At 39.8% G+C, this 14,267-nt stretch overlaps 1 protein-coding gene across 1 annotated transcript; it reads left to right on the forward strand.

The window, feature by feature from the left end:
• Positions 1-4,122: 4,122 nt before the first annotated feature.
• On the forward strand, positions 4,123-10,992 carry srm (spermidine synthase). The gene is made up of 8 exons (XM_047385247.1): positions 4,123-4,358; positions 4,618-4,738; positions 4,859-4,951; positions 5,564-5,717; positions 5,805-5,888; positions 7,228-7,373; positions 7,454-7,576; positions 10,061-10,992. The coding sequence occupies exons 1-8, from the start codon at positions 4,228-4,230 to the stop codon at positions 10,076-10,078; spliced, it is 870 nt and encodes a 289-aa protein (XP_047241203.1). The 5' UTR covers positions 4,123-4,227; the 3' UTR covers positions 10,079-10,992.
• Positions 10,993-14,267: the final 3,275 nt, after the last annotated feature.

Below are 14,267 nucleotides of genomic sequence, written 5' to 3' on the forward strand. Positions count from 1 at the left end.
GGCACACAATGTCATGGCTTGACCATTGCATTAGCTCTGCTGATGCCCATGCTGTTGTAAAATCAATAGAAATCTTATATGAGTATTCTGTCAGATCATGTTCCATTTTCAATGATGCTGGATATTACACGTTTTCCAGAGTTTATATGGGGGACAAATGATGCCCCCACAGTTAAGTTCAAATGGTCCAGACTATCTAAAGATGACTTATTAGCATATCATATGAAAACTGATCTTCTTTTGAGTAAAATAAGTCTTCCTCTTCAATCTATTATGTGCTCAGATGTTAATTGCAGTGATATTTCTCACTGTACTGACCTTCATACTATGTATGATGGCATTGTGGATGCTTTGTATGAGAGTATAAACCAGACCTTACATGCAGAAAGGCAAATAACATAAGGCCAGGTTGGAATAAACATGTGGCAGGATATCATGCAGAAGCTAAACAGGCATACAAGATGTGGGTACAAGCAGGTAGACCAAACTCTCCTAGATTATAAACAAACTCACCAGTGCAAAATTTAAATATGCCATTCGATACATTTCTAAATGTGAGCAGAACATGAGAGCAGACTCCATGGCTGAAAAACTGCTTTGTAATAATGCCATTGGCTTCTGGAATGATGTCAGAGCCTTAAACAGGTCTGCTGCATTACTCCCCAGTGCCATAGAGGGCATATCTGGGGCTCATAATATAGCAGATCTATGGAGACAGCACTATTCTGCCTTATTTAATTGTTGAAAAAGTGAACCCTATCGACTGGGAAACATCGCTAAGAGTGATGCGGTTATAATAACCCCTAGTGAAGTCCAGCAGGCTATAGTGTATTTGTGTGAGAATAAGGCAACAGGTTCTGATAGCATTACAGCAGAACATCTGAAATATGCTAGCCAAAAAGTGGCTGTGCTGCTTGCAATGTGATTTTCTGGTTTATGACCCATGGGCAGTTGCCTGATTCCTTATTATCTGTTACCCTTGTGCCAGTAATTAAGGACAAAGCTAGTAAGGTTGGTAGCCTTAATAATTATAGACCAATAGCTTTAGCTAGCGTGATATCTAAAGTATTAGAAAAGATCCTGCTTGGTTGGCTCAATCAGTTTATTAGTACAACAGATAATCAATTTGGTTTTAAAGCCAAGTTGGGAACTGATTTCTGTATTTATGGCCTGAAAGAAGCAGCAAGAGCATATCTAAGGAAAAATTCATCGGTGTTAATTGGGTTTGTTGATGCCTCTAAGGCCTTTGATCGTGTCAACCACTTTAAGTTATTTGACAAATTAAAACAGAGAGGTGTTCCAGATATTATTACATGAATTTTAGTTTACTGGTACTCTAACCAGAAAATGCATGTAAAATGGGGCAATGACATCTCTGCTTCCTTTGGTGTGAGTAATGGTGTGCGTCAGGGTGGACTTATTTCGCCTGCCTTGTTTAACTTGTATATGGATGACCTGTCAAAAGAAATGAACCTCTGTAAAACTGGATGTATGATTGGTGATACGTTGATCAATTACTTCATGTATGCTGATGACCTGCCTGTCCTCTCACCCAGCAGTGCAGGTTTTCAGCAGTTATTGAACATTTGCTCTGATTATGGGTTGAGTTTTGCCCGGGCAAACATTCTGGGGAGGAAATTCCATATGTGCACTGATGAGGTAAAAATAAGCCTATTTAAAGCTTACTGTACATCTTTGTATACAGCTCCTTTGTGGTGCAAATTTAAAAAAGCTAGTATGCAGAAGCTTAAGGCTGCCTATAATGACTCTTTGAGAATTCTGCTCAAGAAATCCAGGATCAGCAGTGCAAGTGAGATGTTTTGTAATACATGTCAGAACATTCCAAGCACTTGTGAGAAATCTGATATACAGGTCCTTCTCAAAAAATTAGCATATTGTGATAAAGTTCATTATTTTCCATAATGTCATGATGAAAATTTAACATTCATATATTTTAGATTCATTGCACACTAACTGAAATATTTCAGGTCTTTTATTGTCTTAATACGGATGATTTTGGCATACAGCTCATGAAAACCCGAAATTCCTATCTCACAAAATTAGCATATTTCATCCGACCAATAATAGAAAAGTGTTTTTTAATACAAAAAACGTCAACCTTCAAATAATCATGTACAGTTATGCACTCAATACTTGGTCGGGAATCCTTTTGCAGAAATGACTGCTTCAATGCGGCGTGGCATGGAGGCAATCAGCCTGTGGCACTGCTGAGGTCTTATGGAGGCCCAGGATGCTTCGATAGCGGCCTTTAGCTCATCCAGAGTGTTGGGTCTTGAGTCTCTCAACGTTCTCTTCACAATATCCCACAGATTCTCTATGGGGTTCAGGTCAGGAGAGTTGGCAGGCCAATTGAGCACAGTGATACCATGGTCAGTAAACCATTTACCAGTGGTTTTGGCACTGTGAGCAGGTGCCAGGTCGTGCTGAAAAATGAAATCTTCATCTCCATAAAGCTTTTCAGCAGATGGAAGCATGAAGTGCTCCAAAATCTCCTGATAGCTAGCGGCATTGACCCTGCCCTTGATAAAACACAGTGGACCAACACCAGCAGCTGACACGGCACCCCAGACCATCACTGACTGGGTACTTGACACTGGACTTCTGGCATTTTGACATTTCCTTCTCCCCAGTCTTCCTCCAGACTCTGGCACCTTGATTTCCGCATGACATGCAGAATTTGCTTTCATCCGAAAAAAGTACTTTGGACCATTGAGCAACAGTCCAGTGCTGCTTCTCTGTAGCCCAGGTCAGGCGCTTCTGCCGCTGTTTCTGGTTCAAAAGTGGCTTGACCTGGGGAATGCAGCACCTGTAGCCCATTTCTTGCACACGCCTGTGCATGGTGGCTCTGGATGTTTCTACTCCAGACTCAGTCCACTGCTTCCGCAGGTCCCCCAAGGTCTGGAATCGGCCCTTCTCCACAATCTTCCTCAGGGTCCGGTCACCTCTTCTCGTTGTGCAGCGTTTTCTGCCACACTTTTTCCTTCCCACAGACTTCCCACTGAGGTGCCTTGATACAGCACTCTGGGAACAGCCTATTCGTTCAGAAATTTCTTTCTGTGTCTTACCTTCTTGCTTGAGGGTGTCAATAGTGGCCTTCTGGACAGCAGTCAGGTCGGCAGTCTTACCCATGATTGGGGTTTTGAGTGATGAACCAGGCTGGGAGTTTTAAAGGCCTCAGGAATCTTTTGCAGGTATTTAGAGTTAACTCGTTGATTCAGATGATTAGGTTCATAGCTCGTTTAGAGACCCTTTTAATGATATGCTAATTTTGTGAGATAGGAATTTTGGGTTTTCATGAGCTGTATGCCAAAATCATCCGTATTAAGACAATAAAAGACCTGAAATATTTCAGTTAGTGTGCAATGAATCTAAAATATATGAATGTTAAATTTTCATCATGAAATTATGGAAAATAATGAACTTTATCACAATATGCTAATATTTTGAGAAGGACCTGTATAAGTTTATGTGTTGTTTGTGCAGCTCATTGAACAGTCTTATTGTAATGTTTTCACATCCATCTCTTAGTGCGCTAAGATACCAGTCGGCTCTGTGGAAGCATTGGTATGCAAGTCTTTTATAATTTTTTTTTTTTTCTCTTTTTATATGTTGTGGTGTTGTTTTTTTGTGGACCATGAGTCTGTTGAATAAAGTAATCAATCAATTGTGAATTGGCTATAAATGGTGTGGTGTCCTTATAAACAAACGAATAAATGAACATTTCAACAATGATGAAACAATAGATTAACAAACACTGATAGTGCTTAGATTATAGGACACTGACGACAAATAAAAAGCTTATAACCCTTTTTTACGTACATAATTTAAGTACATTTAAATAATTAAAAAAAAAACGAAAGTTAACTGAAATTTAAAAAAGAACTGACTCTTTTGGGGGGCCGGGAGTCGAGCCAAAATAATCGGATCACAGAATGCGATCGGAACTCCCATCACTAACGTGGGGCTCCTCAGCTCACACAGGGCGGTGCCAGCGATGCCACGTCAAACAAACTACACACTAGCCTGCGCATGCTGCCATACTATTGGTTCTCCCAATTCCATGTGTTACGTCAGCGTCATCCTATTGGTCAAACTGTAAGGCAGCAAGTTTAGATTGTCGGGAAATGGCTGTGTAGTCGTAAATTGCTCACGTTGCTGCTCTTCCACTCGCGTTAGTGTTACTACCTGTGGCTGTGGACAGCTGCCATGGACCAGATTAAGGATGGGTGGTTTACCGAGTCCTGCGCGATGTGGCCGGGGCAGGCAATGAGCCTGCAGGTGGAGGAGGTTCTATACCACAAGAAATCCCAATTTCAAGATGTTATGGTTTTCAAGAGGTGAGTACTTCAGTTTTCCAACTGTGGCTAATAGCTGTTAGCTCCGGTCAACCAGCACTGATTGAGATAACCAAACCTTGATCCACGTAGTCATCATTAGACGTTTACGTTTTTCCACAAATCGATACATATGAATGATTAAAAATGTAATCTAATCTTAGACGGCCAGCTTTCTGAGAAGTAAGACATCGTAACAGTCGAATATTGCACGTAATAAAGCCCACCCCCCTGCATTCATGCTGTACTTTCCCTATACCAGTAAAACCTATGGAAACGTGTTGGTGCTGGACGGGGTGATTCAGTGCACGGAGAGGGATGAGTTCGCCTATCAGGAAATGATTGCTAACCTTCCTCTGCGCAGCCACCCGGGCCCCAAGAAGGTACCCCCTGCCATGTGTTGTGCAATCCATGAACATGACTTGTTCATTCAGACAGGGTGGTCCAGGTTTGCGTGTCACGACCAGAAGCCATCAACCCGCAGCTTTCTTCTGTTTCTCTAGGTGCTGATCATCGGTGGTGGAGACGGTGGAGTGTTGAGGGAAGTGGTGAAGCATCCGCTGGTGGAGTCGGTGGTTCTCTGTGAGATAGACGAGGTGGGACCAACAGCACTGACTTAAAGGAGCATGCAAGAGTATTGAACCTTTCCACACTTTGTCACATTCTAATCACAAACTCTATTTTATGCAAAGCGCCAACACCAGGTAGTGCATAACGGTGTAGTGGAAGGAAAAAGTATGCTTTGCTTTAGATTATTTTGTAATACTAAAAATCTGAAGTGTGGCATGTATATTCATTCAACCCCGTTCTGCTAATAACCCTAAAAGAACCTCTGTAAAACAGTTTTTATTTTAGAAGTCACTTAATTGGTTAATATTTGACCGATATATAATGTTACCTCAGTATAAATGCAACAACTCTGTGAAAGTCTCAGAGATATTGTTGGAGAACATGAATTATTACACCAGCAAGTAGCTAAAAGACCCATGATAACTGGGAGAGCTGCAAAGATCTGCTGCTGAGATGGAAAAATCTGTTTGTTGACTAAATGATTAGGAGTTGAAGAGTGGCAAGAAGAAAGCCATCCAAATTCCAGAAAGCCATGTATTATTGGGAAATATTTTAGCTTCTCTGTCATTTACCATCATCAAAGAGTAAACTAGGTCTGAGAGGTCTTCTCATGAAAGTTGACGTTCTCTCCTGTGTAGGATGTCATTGAGGTATCAAAGAAGTACCTCCCGGGAATGGCCAAAGGCTTTTTCAATCCTAAGCTTACCCTCCATGTTGGTGACGGCTTTGAATTCATGAAGAAAAACCAGGATGCCTTTGACATCATAATAACTGACTCCTCAGATCCAGTTGGTGAGTGACATTTCTTCTTTCCTTAGTTTTTGTTCCGTTTTTTTTAGGTTGTAACCCGATTTAGAGTTTGGTGTTTTTGTGTCACAGGACCTGCAGAGAGTCTGTTCAAGGAGTCCTACTATCAGCTTATGAAAGCAGCTTTGAGAAGCGGTGGCATTCTTTGCTCCCAGGGTAAGTTTATGTTTAGCTAGACTGTTATTGTTTGGAATAATGACTAAAGCAAATCTTATAACAATGACAGTTGCAAAAATATCCATACTTGTTCACATTTTTGAGCAACCTCAAAATTCAAGGCATTGTAGTGGAATTCAAACCAAGACAAACTAGCTCATAATTTTTTACAAGTATAAATCTGAAAAAAGTGGCATGCATTTCTAACTTCCCCTTTACATTAATACCCCTAAATAACATTTGGTGCAACTAGGTTTATTAAAGAAAATGACTGGCCTTTATAGAAGAGTGTAATACCAACACCATAAGCAGTCCTGTTTGCAGTTTGCCGCAAGCCTGGTAGAAAACACAGCAACTTTTTGGTCTACACACAATGCTATGGGTGGTAGAAGACTAACACCCTGAACACACCATCCTGATGATGAGACATGGTGGTGGCAGCATCATTCTATGGGGGTGGTTTTCTTCAGGGAAAGGGGAGCTGATTCAGAGTTGTTGCGAACATGAATGTAACATGTAAATATTTGCTCAAACTCTTTCTATTCAATCTGGTTGAAGAAGAATGACCAGATATTTCAGTCTCTGGATTTTTAAAGCTGGTGGAGGCATTCCTGAAATTATTTAGAGTTTTCTAAAAACCATGTATCATTTTCCATCCACTCGGCAGTTATGAGCTGCTTTTTATTAGTCTAACATTTAATCTTAAAGTACTCTGAATGACATTGGAGTTTGTGGTTGTAATGAGACAAAATTTGAAAAAGTTAAGGGAGTTATGAGTACTTTTGCAGGGAGCTACAATTGTTTCTTTTTGAGTCTGATTTCTACTGTTTACATGACGTTTACGTGAAAAGTGTTTCTGTTAGTTTACACAAAAGCGGCGCACATTTTTTCTGAAAATGGTGTGATTTGAGAACAGTTTTCAGAGTGTAACTGTATGAAAATAACCTGGTCTCCGTTTTTGTATAGAGGAAAAACAGAATCTCCCTGCATGGGGAAGCCCTGGCGCATGCGCAGTTTGACTACAATCAGTAGAAATTGATGCGCCAAACATAACGGCTGCCGACCCCCTGAACACGAAGATTGCAACAATAACAATGGCAGATTACAGAGTATTTAATTGTGGTGCTGACTCTTATGAATCTAACCCCCCCCATGTTTTCAAAGCAGGAAGTGTGTGATTCTTGAGTTTCAAGTTTCAAAGAACATACTGGTGCCATGTGGATCAATGTCATGTTGACAGGGCCTTAGTCTTTAGACTACATGCTGGGAGCATGATGTTAAAAGGTAGTTTCAAACTGGACACATTACCATTCATTCTCTTTTTGTTTAATCTTTCCAGGAGAGTGTCAATGGCTCCATTTAGAGCTGATAAAGGAGATGCAAACCTTCTGCAAGACACTTTTTCCTGTGGTGGACTACGCTTACAGTACGATCCCAACTTATCCCAGTGGCCAAATTGGATTTATGCTCTGCAGTAAAAATCCTGTAAGCAGGCCTCCTAGTTCTTGTAGATGCTGGCTTATTTTAAAATTGTTCCTTAACACATTAAATCATTGATTTTTCAGGAGACAAACTTCAGGGAACCGGTGAAAGCACTCTCTAAAGAAGAATTGGAAAATATGAACCTTAAATATTACAACCCTGACATTCACAAAGCCTCCTTCATCCTCCCTGAGTTTGCCAGAAAGGTAAGATGCAATAATCACTTATGCAATAAGTACAATGCATGGCAGAAGTATTTATACATTTTGTTAATATCCCAAGCTTCTATGTTTACTTGGGATTTTATGCAGCAGATCAGCACAAAGTAGTGCATAATTATAAAGAAGAGCAATACATACCGTATTTTCCGCACTATAAGGCGCACCGGATTATAAGGCGCACCTTCAATGAATGGTCTATTTTAGAACTTTTTTCATATATAGGGCGCACCGGATTATAAGGCGCATAGAATAGAAGCTACTGCAGTCAAACGTTTGACTGGGGTTGCGTTATGCATCCACTAGATGGAGCTGTGCTAAAGAGAATGTCAACAAAACAGTCAGTCAAACTTTATTAATACACTACAAACCAGCGTTCTGATAACTCCATTCACTCTCATGGTAAGGTCTCCTCTACATAGAAATCTATTGACTAGAGCCAACCGCACGTTAGGAATGCATTGGAGTCTATGAAGTTGAAGTTGAAATCAAACGTTAGTTAAAACGTGAAAGGGAACTTTTCCCTGATTCAGTAAACACGTAAAAGAAACAGTTTGATGCACTAAATCAAACGTTAGTACTGTTAACCTTTCCTGTTTCTGTCCCCTGACCGTAGTCTGATGACACAGGGGAGACGCTTTCTCCAGGGCCGAAGTTACTAGTTTCCTCGGGGTTAACTCCCTCACTCATACGTTGCTGAGTTGAACATGAAGAAACAGCATCAAAACACTGAGTTGTTGACGAGATTCGGGGTTCTTTTTAATGACTTTGCAGCACGTAAAAACACAGGGCTTACAGACTCATACACCGCTGCTCCGGTCGCCGTCTCTACCCACCACACACACACAATAATACCGACGTCACTCCTTCACTCTTGATTCTCAGCTACGGCAGCACACAGCGCCACCTCTGTCCGGAGGAGTAATGTCAACATCTTCCATTCACACACACGAAACATACACCCCACACACTGAGCTTCTAATCACATATAGTTCAGGCAATTCCTGCAACAGTACATTCAAACGTTATACACACACAAGTGGTGTTGGACTAGGAGTAAGCACAGTACAGGTGTTTACGGCTATTACTTCGGCGACGCCCCTGACTACGGTAGCCGTAATGCTGCAAGCGGTGCGGCTACCAGTCGTACTGAAACATTTTGACAGAGCGCCGTGTACAACCAGTATGGATCAACCAATTAACCAATTGATCCATATATAAGGCGCTCCGGATTACAAGGCGCACTGTCATTTTTTGAGAAAATTAATGGTTTTTAAGTGCGCCTTATAGTGCGGAAAATACGGTAATTACCAATATTTTGTGAAAATCTGAATAGTTTGGCATGTTTTTGTATTTAGCCCACCTGAAGCAACACTTTGTACAACCAGCTTTTGTTGCAGTTACTGCCGCTTGATATCTTTACCAGCTTTGCACATCTAGATTTAATTTTTTTAGCTTATTCTTCTTTACAAAATAGGTCAAACTTAGTCAGGTTGCATAGAGATTGTCTGTGAACATGAGCTTTTAAATCTTTTCACATCTCTGTTCGATTTTGATCTGGTCTTTGATTGGACCATTCTAACACCTAAATGTGTTTCGACCTGTGCCATTAAATTGCAGCCCTGGCTGTGTGTTTATCATCATAGGTTTACATCTGCCCCAGTCTCAAACAACCATGTTTCACGATGGGGGTTGGTCTGTTCAGGGTGATTAGCTTTAGTTTTTTTTGCCTTATGTTTTTTTTTTTTAATGTTGGCCAAAAAGGTAATTATTCGACTTCTCTGTCCTGAGCACATTTTTCACGTGTGTCCGGGCTTGTGGCAGACTGCAAACAGGTCTTATGGCTTTCTTCAAATATGGATTTCATCCTTCTGCTCTTCCTTGGAGGATCTAGCCAAATTGGTAGAGCAGAACTAATGGACCTCTAGTCATTAGATTCTTCCACCTGAGCTGTAAATCTGTGCAGCTCCTCCAGAGTTGCCATGGGTCTCTGGGCTGCTTCTCTAATGAATCCTCTCCTTGTCTGGCGTCTAGGTTTATATAGACGGCCCATGTTTTGGTAGGTTTGCAGTTGTGCCTCACTTTTTCCATCTTTTAAGGATTGAATGGTGCTCTGTGAGATGTTCAAAGCTTATTGTTTTATAAACCTGCTTAAACCTTCTCCACAACTTCATCCCTGACATGAGAATACATTACACACAGTTGGACTCTATTTACTAATTAGATGACTTCTATAAGTGGGGTTGAATTGTATTTACTTATTAGTATGGCTGCTGACAATACATTTAAAATCACTTTACAGTTATTTACTACTTAGTGTTGGTCTAACATACAAAGTCAAAATAATATACAATATGTGAAAAACTTCAATGTGTATGAACTAGTCTTACAAGGCACATTATTTACTGAAACGTAATTGAGGACTTGTCGAGTTGTTGCTGCTTTTAACTGAGTTTTCTTCAACCTTACCAGGTTCTCAGTGATGCATGACCTGAAACAGGACATCCTCCTCCTCTGCTGGGCCCTCAGAACACATGTAAAAACAAATAATAACCTTGTTCCATGACTTTCCCACATCTTCATCATAAAAGTCAATGTCACCCAAGAGAAATCATCTGGTGGGAACCTGCTGGATTTACTACCCTGTCAGTGTTCCTCTCCTTCAGTCTTACAAACTCTTTGTGTTTTTTTTTTTTTACTTTGGTTAATTTACTCCGGTTACCAATAAGTTTTTTTTTTTAAAGCATTTTAATGGGCTGGACTGACTGGAAGATCATTGTGATAAAATCCTGACCTCATTCTCCAACAGTACACTGTCTGACTCGGTATGTTACATAACATGTTGATATATAATCTGTGTACGTTGGATGCACATCTGTTTTTCATGTTTTTCATATATTTCTTTTTCTTGTGTTCATTTAAAAATATGCAGCATCCATATATCACAACTGTGCATTCAGGCAACTCATCACTCAGTAACACAATAAACCTATAGTGCCTGATATTAGTGCTGTGTTATGGAAAGAAAACATTGTAGCGTCCTACACTGAAACTGTAGGGCCAGTGTTTAGAAAATTTAAGATAAATTACAACTTAATGATGCGTAGCTTTGAACATCAGTTATAAAAGCTTTCCGTTATGCTAGAAAAGAAAGTATGTGATGGAGATTTAATGAAAGAAATAGACACCTTTTAAAACTAAATTCATTGTGCAAATTTATCTTGCAGACTTTAGTATTTTACTTGATAGGTTGGCTGCTTTCATAGTGAACCTGTAATCCCACTGCAAGATGCTGATAATCTCCATGTGGAAATCTTTCTGTTGAGCTGTGGAGTTGTATATGCGTAATTAATTTGTTTTTATAAGGGTTATGAACTGTAATAAATTAGTAACACAAACTTAAATTTGTAGTTTTGATTGTTTCCTAAGGATTTAGTCATTAAAAGGAACATCTGAAGCACCAAGGTTGAGTCTTTCTTATGTGCCTGTGCATCTCAATAAAATAGAATATCATTTGGAATTCAGTTCAAAATGTGAATCCTAGATTCATGACAGAGTTGCTGTTTATAATTATATTAATGGAAAGTTGAGTGGAAGAAAAAAAGTGCACTGCCTGTATACTTGTGTTAATCCACTGTTGAATGAGACAAGTCGCAAACGCTGTACTTGGGCTAAGGAAAAAAAAAGCACTGGACTGGTCCAAAGTCCTTTTTCAGAATAATGGAAATTTTGCATGACTCTTGGAAATAAATGTCTCAGAGTCTGGAGGAAGAGAGGAGAGGCACAGTGACTACGGTGCTTGATTTATTGTGATGGTTCCACAGACGGTGATGATTTGGAAAGTCTTGACATCTGCTGGTGTTGGTCCACTGTTTTAGCCATTTAGCCAGAACATTGTAGAGTATTCTCTGCTTCCCTCTGCTGGTAAGATTTATGGAGATGCTGATTTCATTTTTCAGCATAACTCTGCATTTGCTCACACTGCCAAAAGTACAGTGCCTTGCGAAAGTACTCGGGCCCCCTTGAACTTTTCAACCTCTTGCCACATTTCAGGCTTCAAACATAAAGACATGAAATTCAAATTTTTTGTGAAGAATCAACAACAAGTTGGACACAATTGTGAAGCGGAATGAAATTTATTGGATGTGTTAAACTTGTTTAACAAATAAAAAACTGAAAAGTGGGGCGTGCAATATTATTCGGCACCCTTGCGTTAATACTTTGTAGCGCCACCCTTTGCTGCAATTACAGCTACAAGCCGCTCGGGTTTTGTCTCTATCAGTTTTGCACATCGAGAGACTGAAATTCTTGCCCATTCTTCCCTGCAAAACAGCTCAAGCTCAGTGAGGTTGGATGGAGAGCGTTCATGAAAAGCAGTCTTCAGCTCTTTCCACAGATTCTCGATTGGATTCAGGTCTGGACTTTGACTAGGCCATTCCAACACCTGAATACGTTTATTTGTGAACCATTCCATTGTAGATTTGGCTTTATGTTTTGGATCATTGTCTTGTTGGAAGATAAATCTCCGTCCCAGTCTCAGGTCTCTTGCAGACTCCAACAGGTTTTCTTCCAGAATGGTCCTTATTTGGCTCCATCCATCTTCCCATCAATTTTGACCATCTTCCCTGTCCCTGCTGACGAAAAGCAGGCCCAAACCATGATGCTGCCACCACCATGTTTGACAGTGGGGATGGTGTGTTCAGGGACGGCCGGGTCTTGTTAGATTTGCAGTGGTCTGATACTCCTTCCATTTCAATATGATTGCTTGCACAGTGCTCCTTGGGATGTTTAAAGCTTGGGAAATATTTTTGTATTCAAATCCGGCTTTAAACTTCTCCACAACAGTATCTCGGACCTGCTTGGTGTGTTCCTTGGTCTTCATGATGCTCTCTGCGCTTTCAACAGAACCCTGAGACTATCACAGAGCAGGTGCATTTATACGGAGACTTGATTACACACAGGTGGATTCTATTAATCATCATCAGTCATTTGGGACAACATTGGATCATTCAGAGATCATCACTGAACTTCTGGAGTGAGTTTGCTGCACTGAAAGTAAAGGGGCCGAATAATATTGCACACCCCACTTTTCAGGTTTTATTTGTTAAAAAAGTTTGACACATTCAATAAATTTCATTCCACTTCATGATTGTACCCCACTTGTTGTTGATTCTTCACAAAAAATTTGAATTTCATGTCTTTATGTTTGAAGCCTGTACATTCAGTGCTTGGTCTGGACAGACCAAACACTGAATGTACATATCACTTTTTATTATTTGTCCTATGTAATCACATTTTCTAAGAAAATTGGGACTATATTAGCTGTCTGCCACAATCATGAAAATCAAATTCTAAGATTTTTTTGTAGAGTTTTCCCTTGGTAAAAAGTTATTCACAAAGCACCTTAAGCCTTTGGAAAGCTCCTAAGGTGAAAAACTGTTAAGAGTAGCAAGAAGGAGTGAGCCTGAGAGTGTCACAAACAGAGAAGATGGTGGAAAGACAGAGACAGGAGAGCTATTCTCTGTTCAATTAGCAACAATGACTTAATAAAATGATACTAGCTTCGTGCAGGGACCCATCTCCTAAACAGCTGAGTATATGAGCACATAAACGTTTATAGCAGTCATACAATTATTAATAAAGAGATAAGATCAACTTTATCATAACCCTATGGCAAAATTAAATAGTTTCAGCAGCAGGACAGTAAGGTAATTTTAGGAAGTTTAAATAAATAATAGAAATAATAACCATGAATAAAAAGTGAAAATATTTACAAACACTGTAGTACAGAAGAATAAAAAAATTAATGTACATAGTGTAAAATGCTTTCAAAATTAAACATTTGAAAAACATAAAAAAAAAAAAAATAGATATACATAAATATTAACTTTAGACAAGATTGATCTTGTCATTGATCTGCTCGGTAATGTGCTCCCAAGTCTGCCTCTTAGTTATCTTTCAACACTCCTCTATTCTCCTCCACGAGCTGGGCCAAAAGCAGGCACTGTTCCTCTGTCCAGTTCGGTTTTCTTAACCTTTTTTATTCATTTTGTTGTGAACATTTTGCCAAATCAAACCTCTTTAATATGCAAACACAATCACAGTAAAATGCTTGAAAGGTGAGTGTCCACATTCATATCAAATACAGGTCCTTCTCAAAATATTAGCATATTGTGATAAAGTTCATTTTTTTCCATAATGTCATGATGAAAATTTAATATTCATATATTTTAGATTCATTGCACACTAACTGAAATATTTCAGGTCTTTTATTGTCTTAATACGGATGATTTTGGCATACAGCTCATGAAAACCCAAAATTCCTATCTCACAAAATTAGCATATTTCATCCGACCAATAAAAGAAAAGTATTTTTAATACAAAAAACGTCAACCTTCAAATAATCATGTACGGTTATGCACTCAATACTTGGTCGGGAATCCTTTTGCAGAAATGGCTGCTTCAATGCGGCGTGGCATGGAGGCAATCAGCCTGTGGCACTGCTGAGGTCTTATGGAGGCCCAGGATGCTTCGATAGCGGCCTTTAGCTCATCCAGAGTGTTGGGTCTTGAGTCTCTCAACGTTCTCTTCACAATATCCCACAGATTCTCTATGGGGTTCAGGTCAGGAGAGTTGGCAGGCCAATTGAGCACAGTGATACCATGGTCAGTAAACCATT

Source organism: Girardinichthys multiradiatus, chromosome 1, assembly GCF_021462225.1.
Source record: "Girardinichthys multiradiatus isolate DD_20200921_A chromosome 1, DD_fGirMul_XY1, whole genome shotgun sequence".
Classification (NCBI taxonomy): domain Eukaryota; kingdom Metazoa; phylum Chordata; class Actinopteri; order Cyprinodontiformes; family Goodeidae; genus Girardinichthys; species Girardinichthys multiradiatus.

Coding starts and splice junctions, on each gene's coding strand:
- srm (XM_047385247.1), top strand. CDS start 4,228: ATGGACCAGATTAAGGATGGGTGGTTTACCGAGTCCTGCGCGATGTGG. Junction 4,359..4,617: donor GATGTTATGGTTTTCAAGAG/GTGAGTACTTCA, acceptor TCCCTATACCAG/TAAAACCTATGGAAACGTGT. Junction 5,718..5,804: donor TGACTCCTCAGATCCAGTTG/GTGAGTGACATT, acceptor TTTGTGTCACAG/GACCTGCAGAGAGTCTGTTC.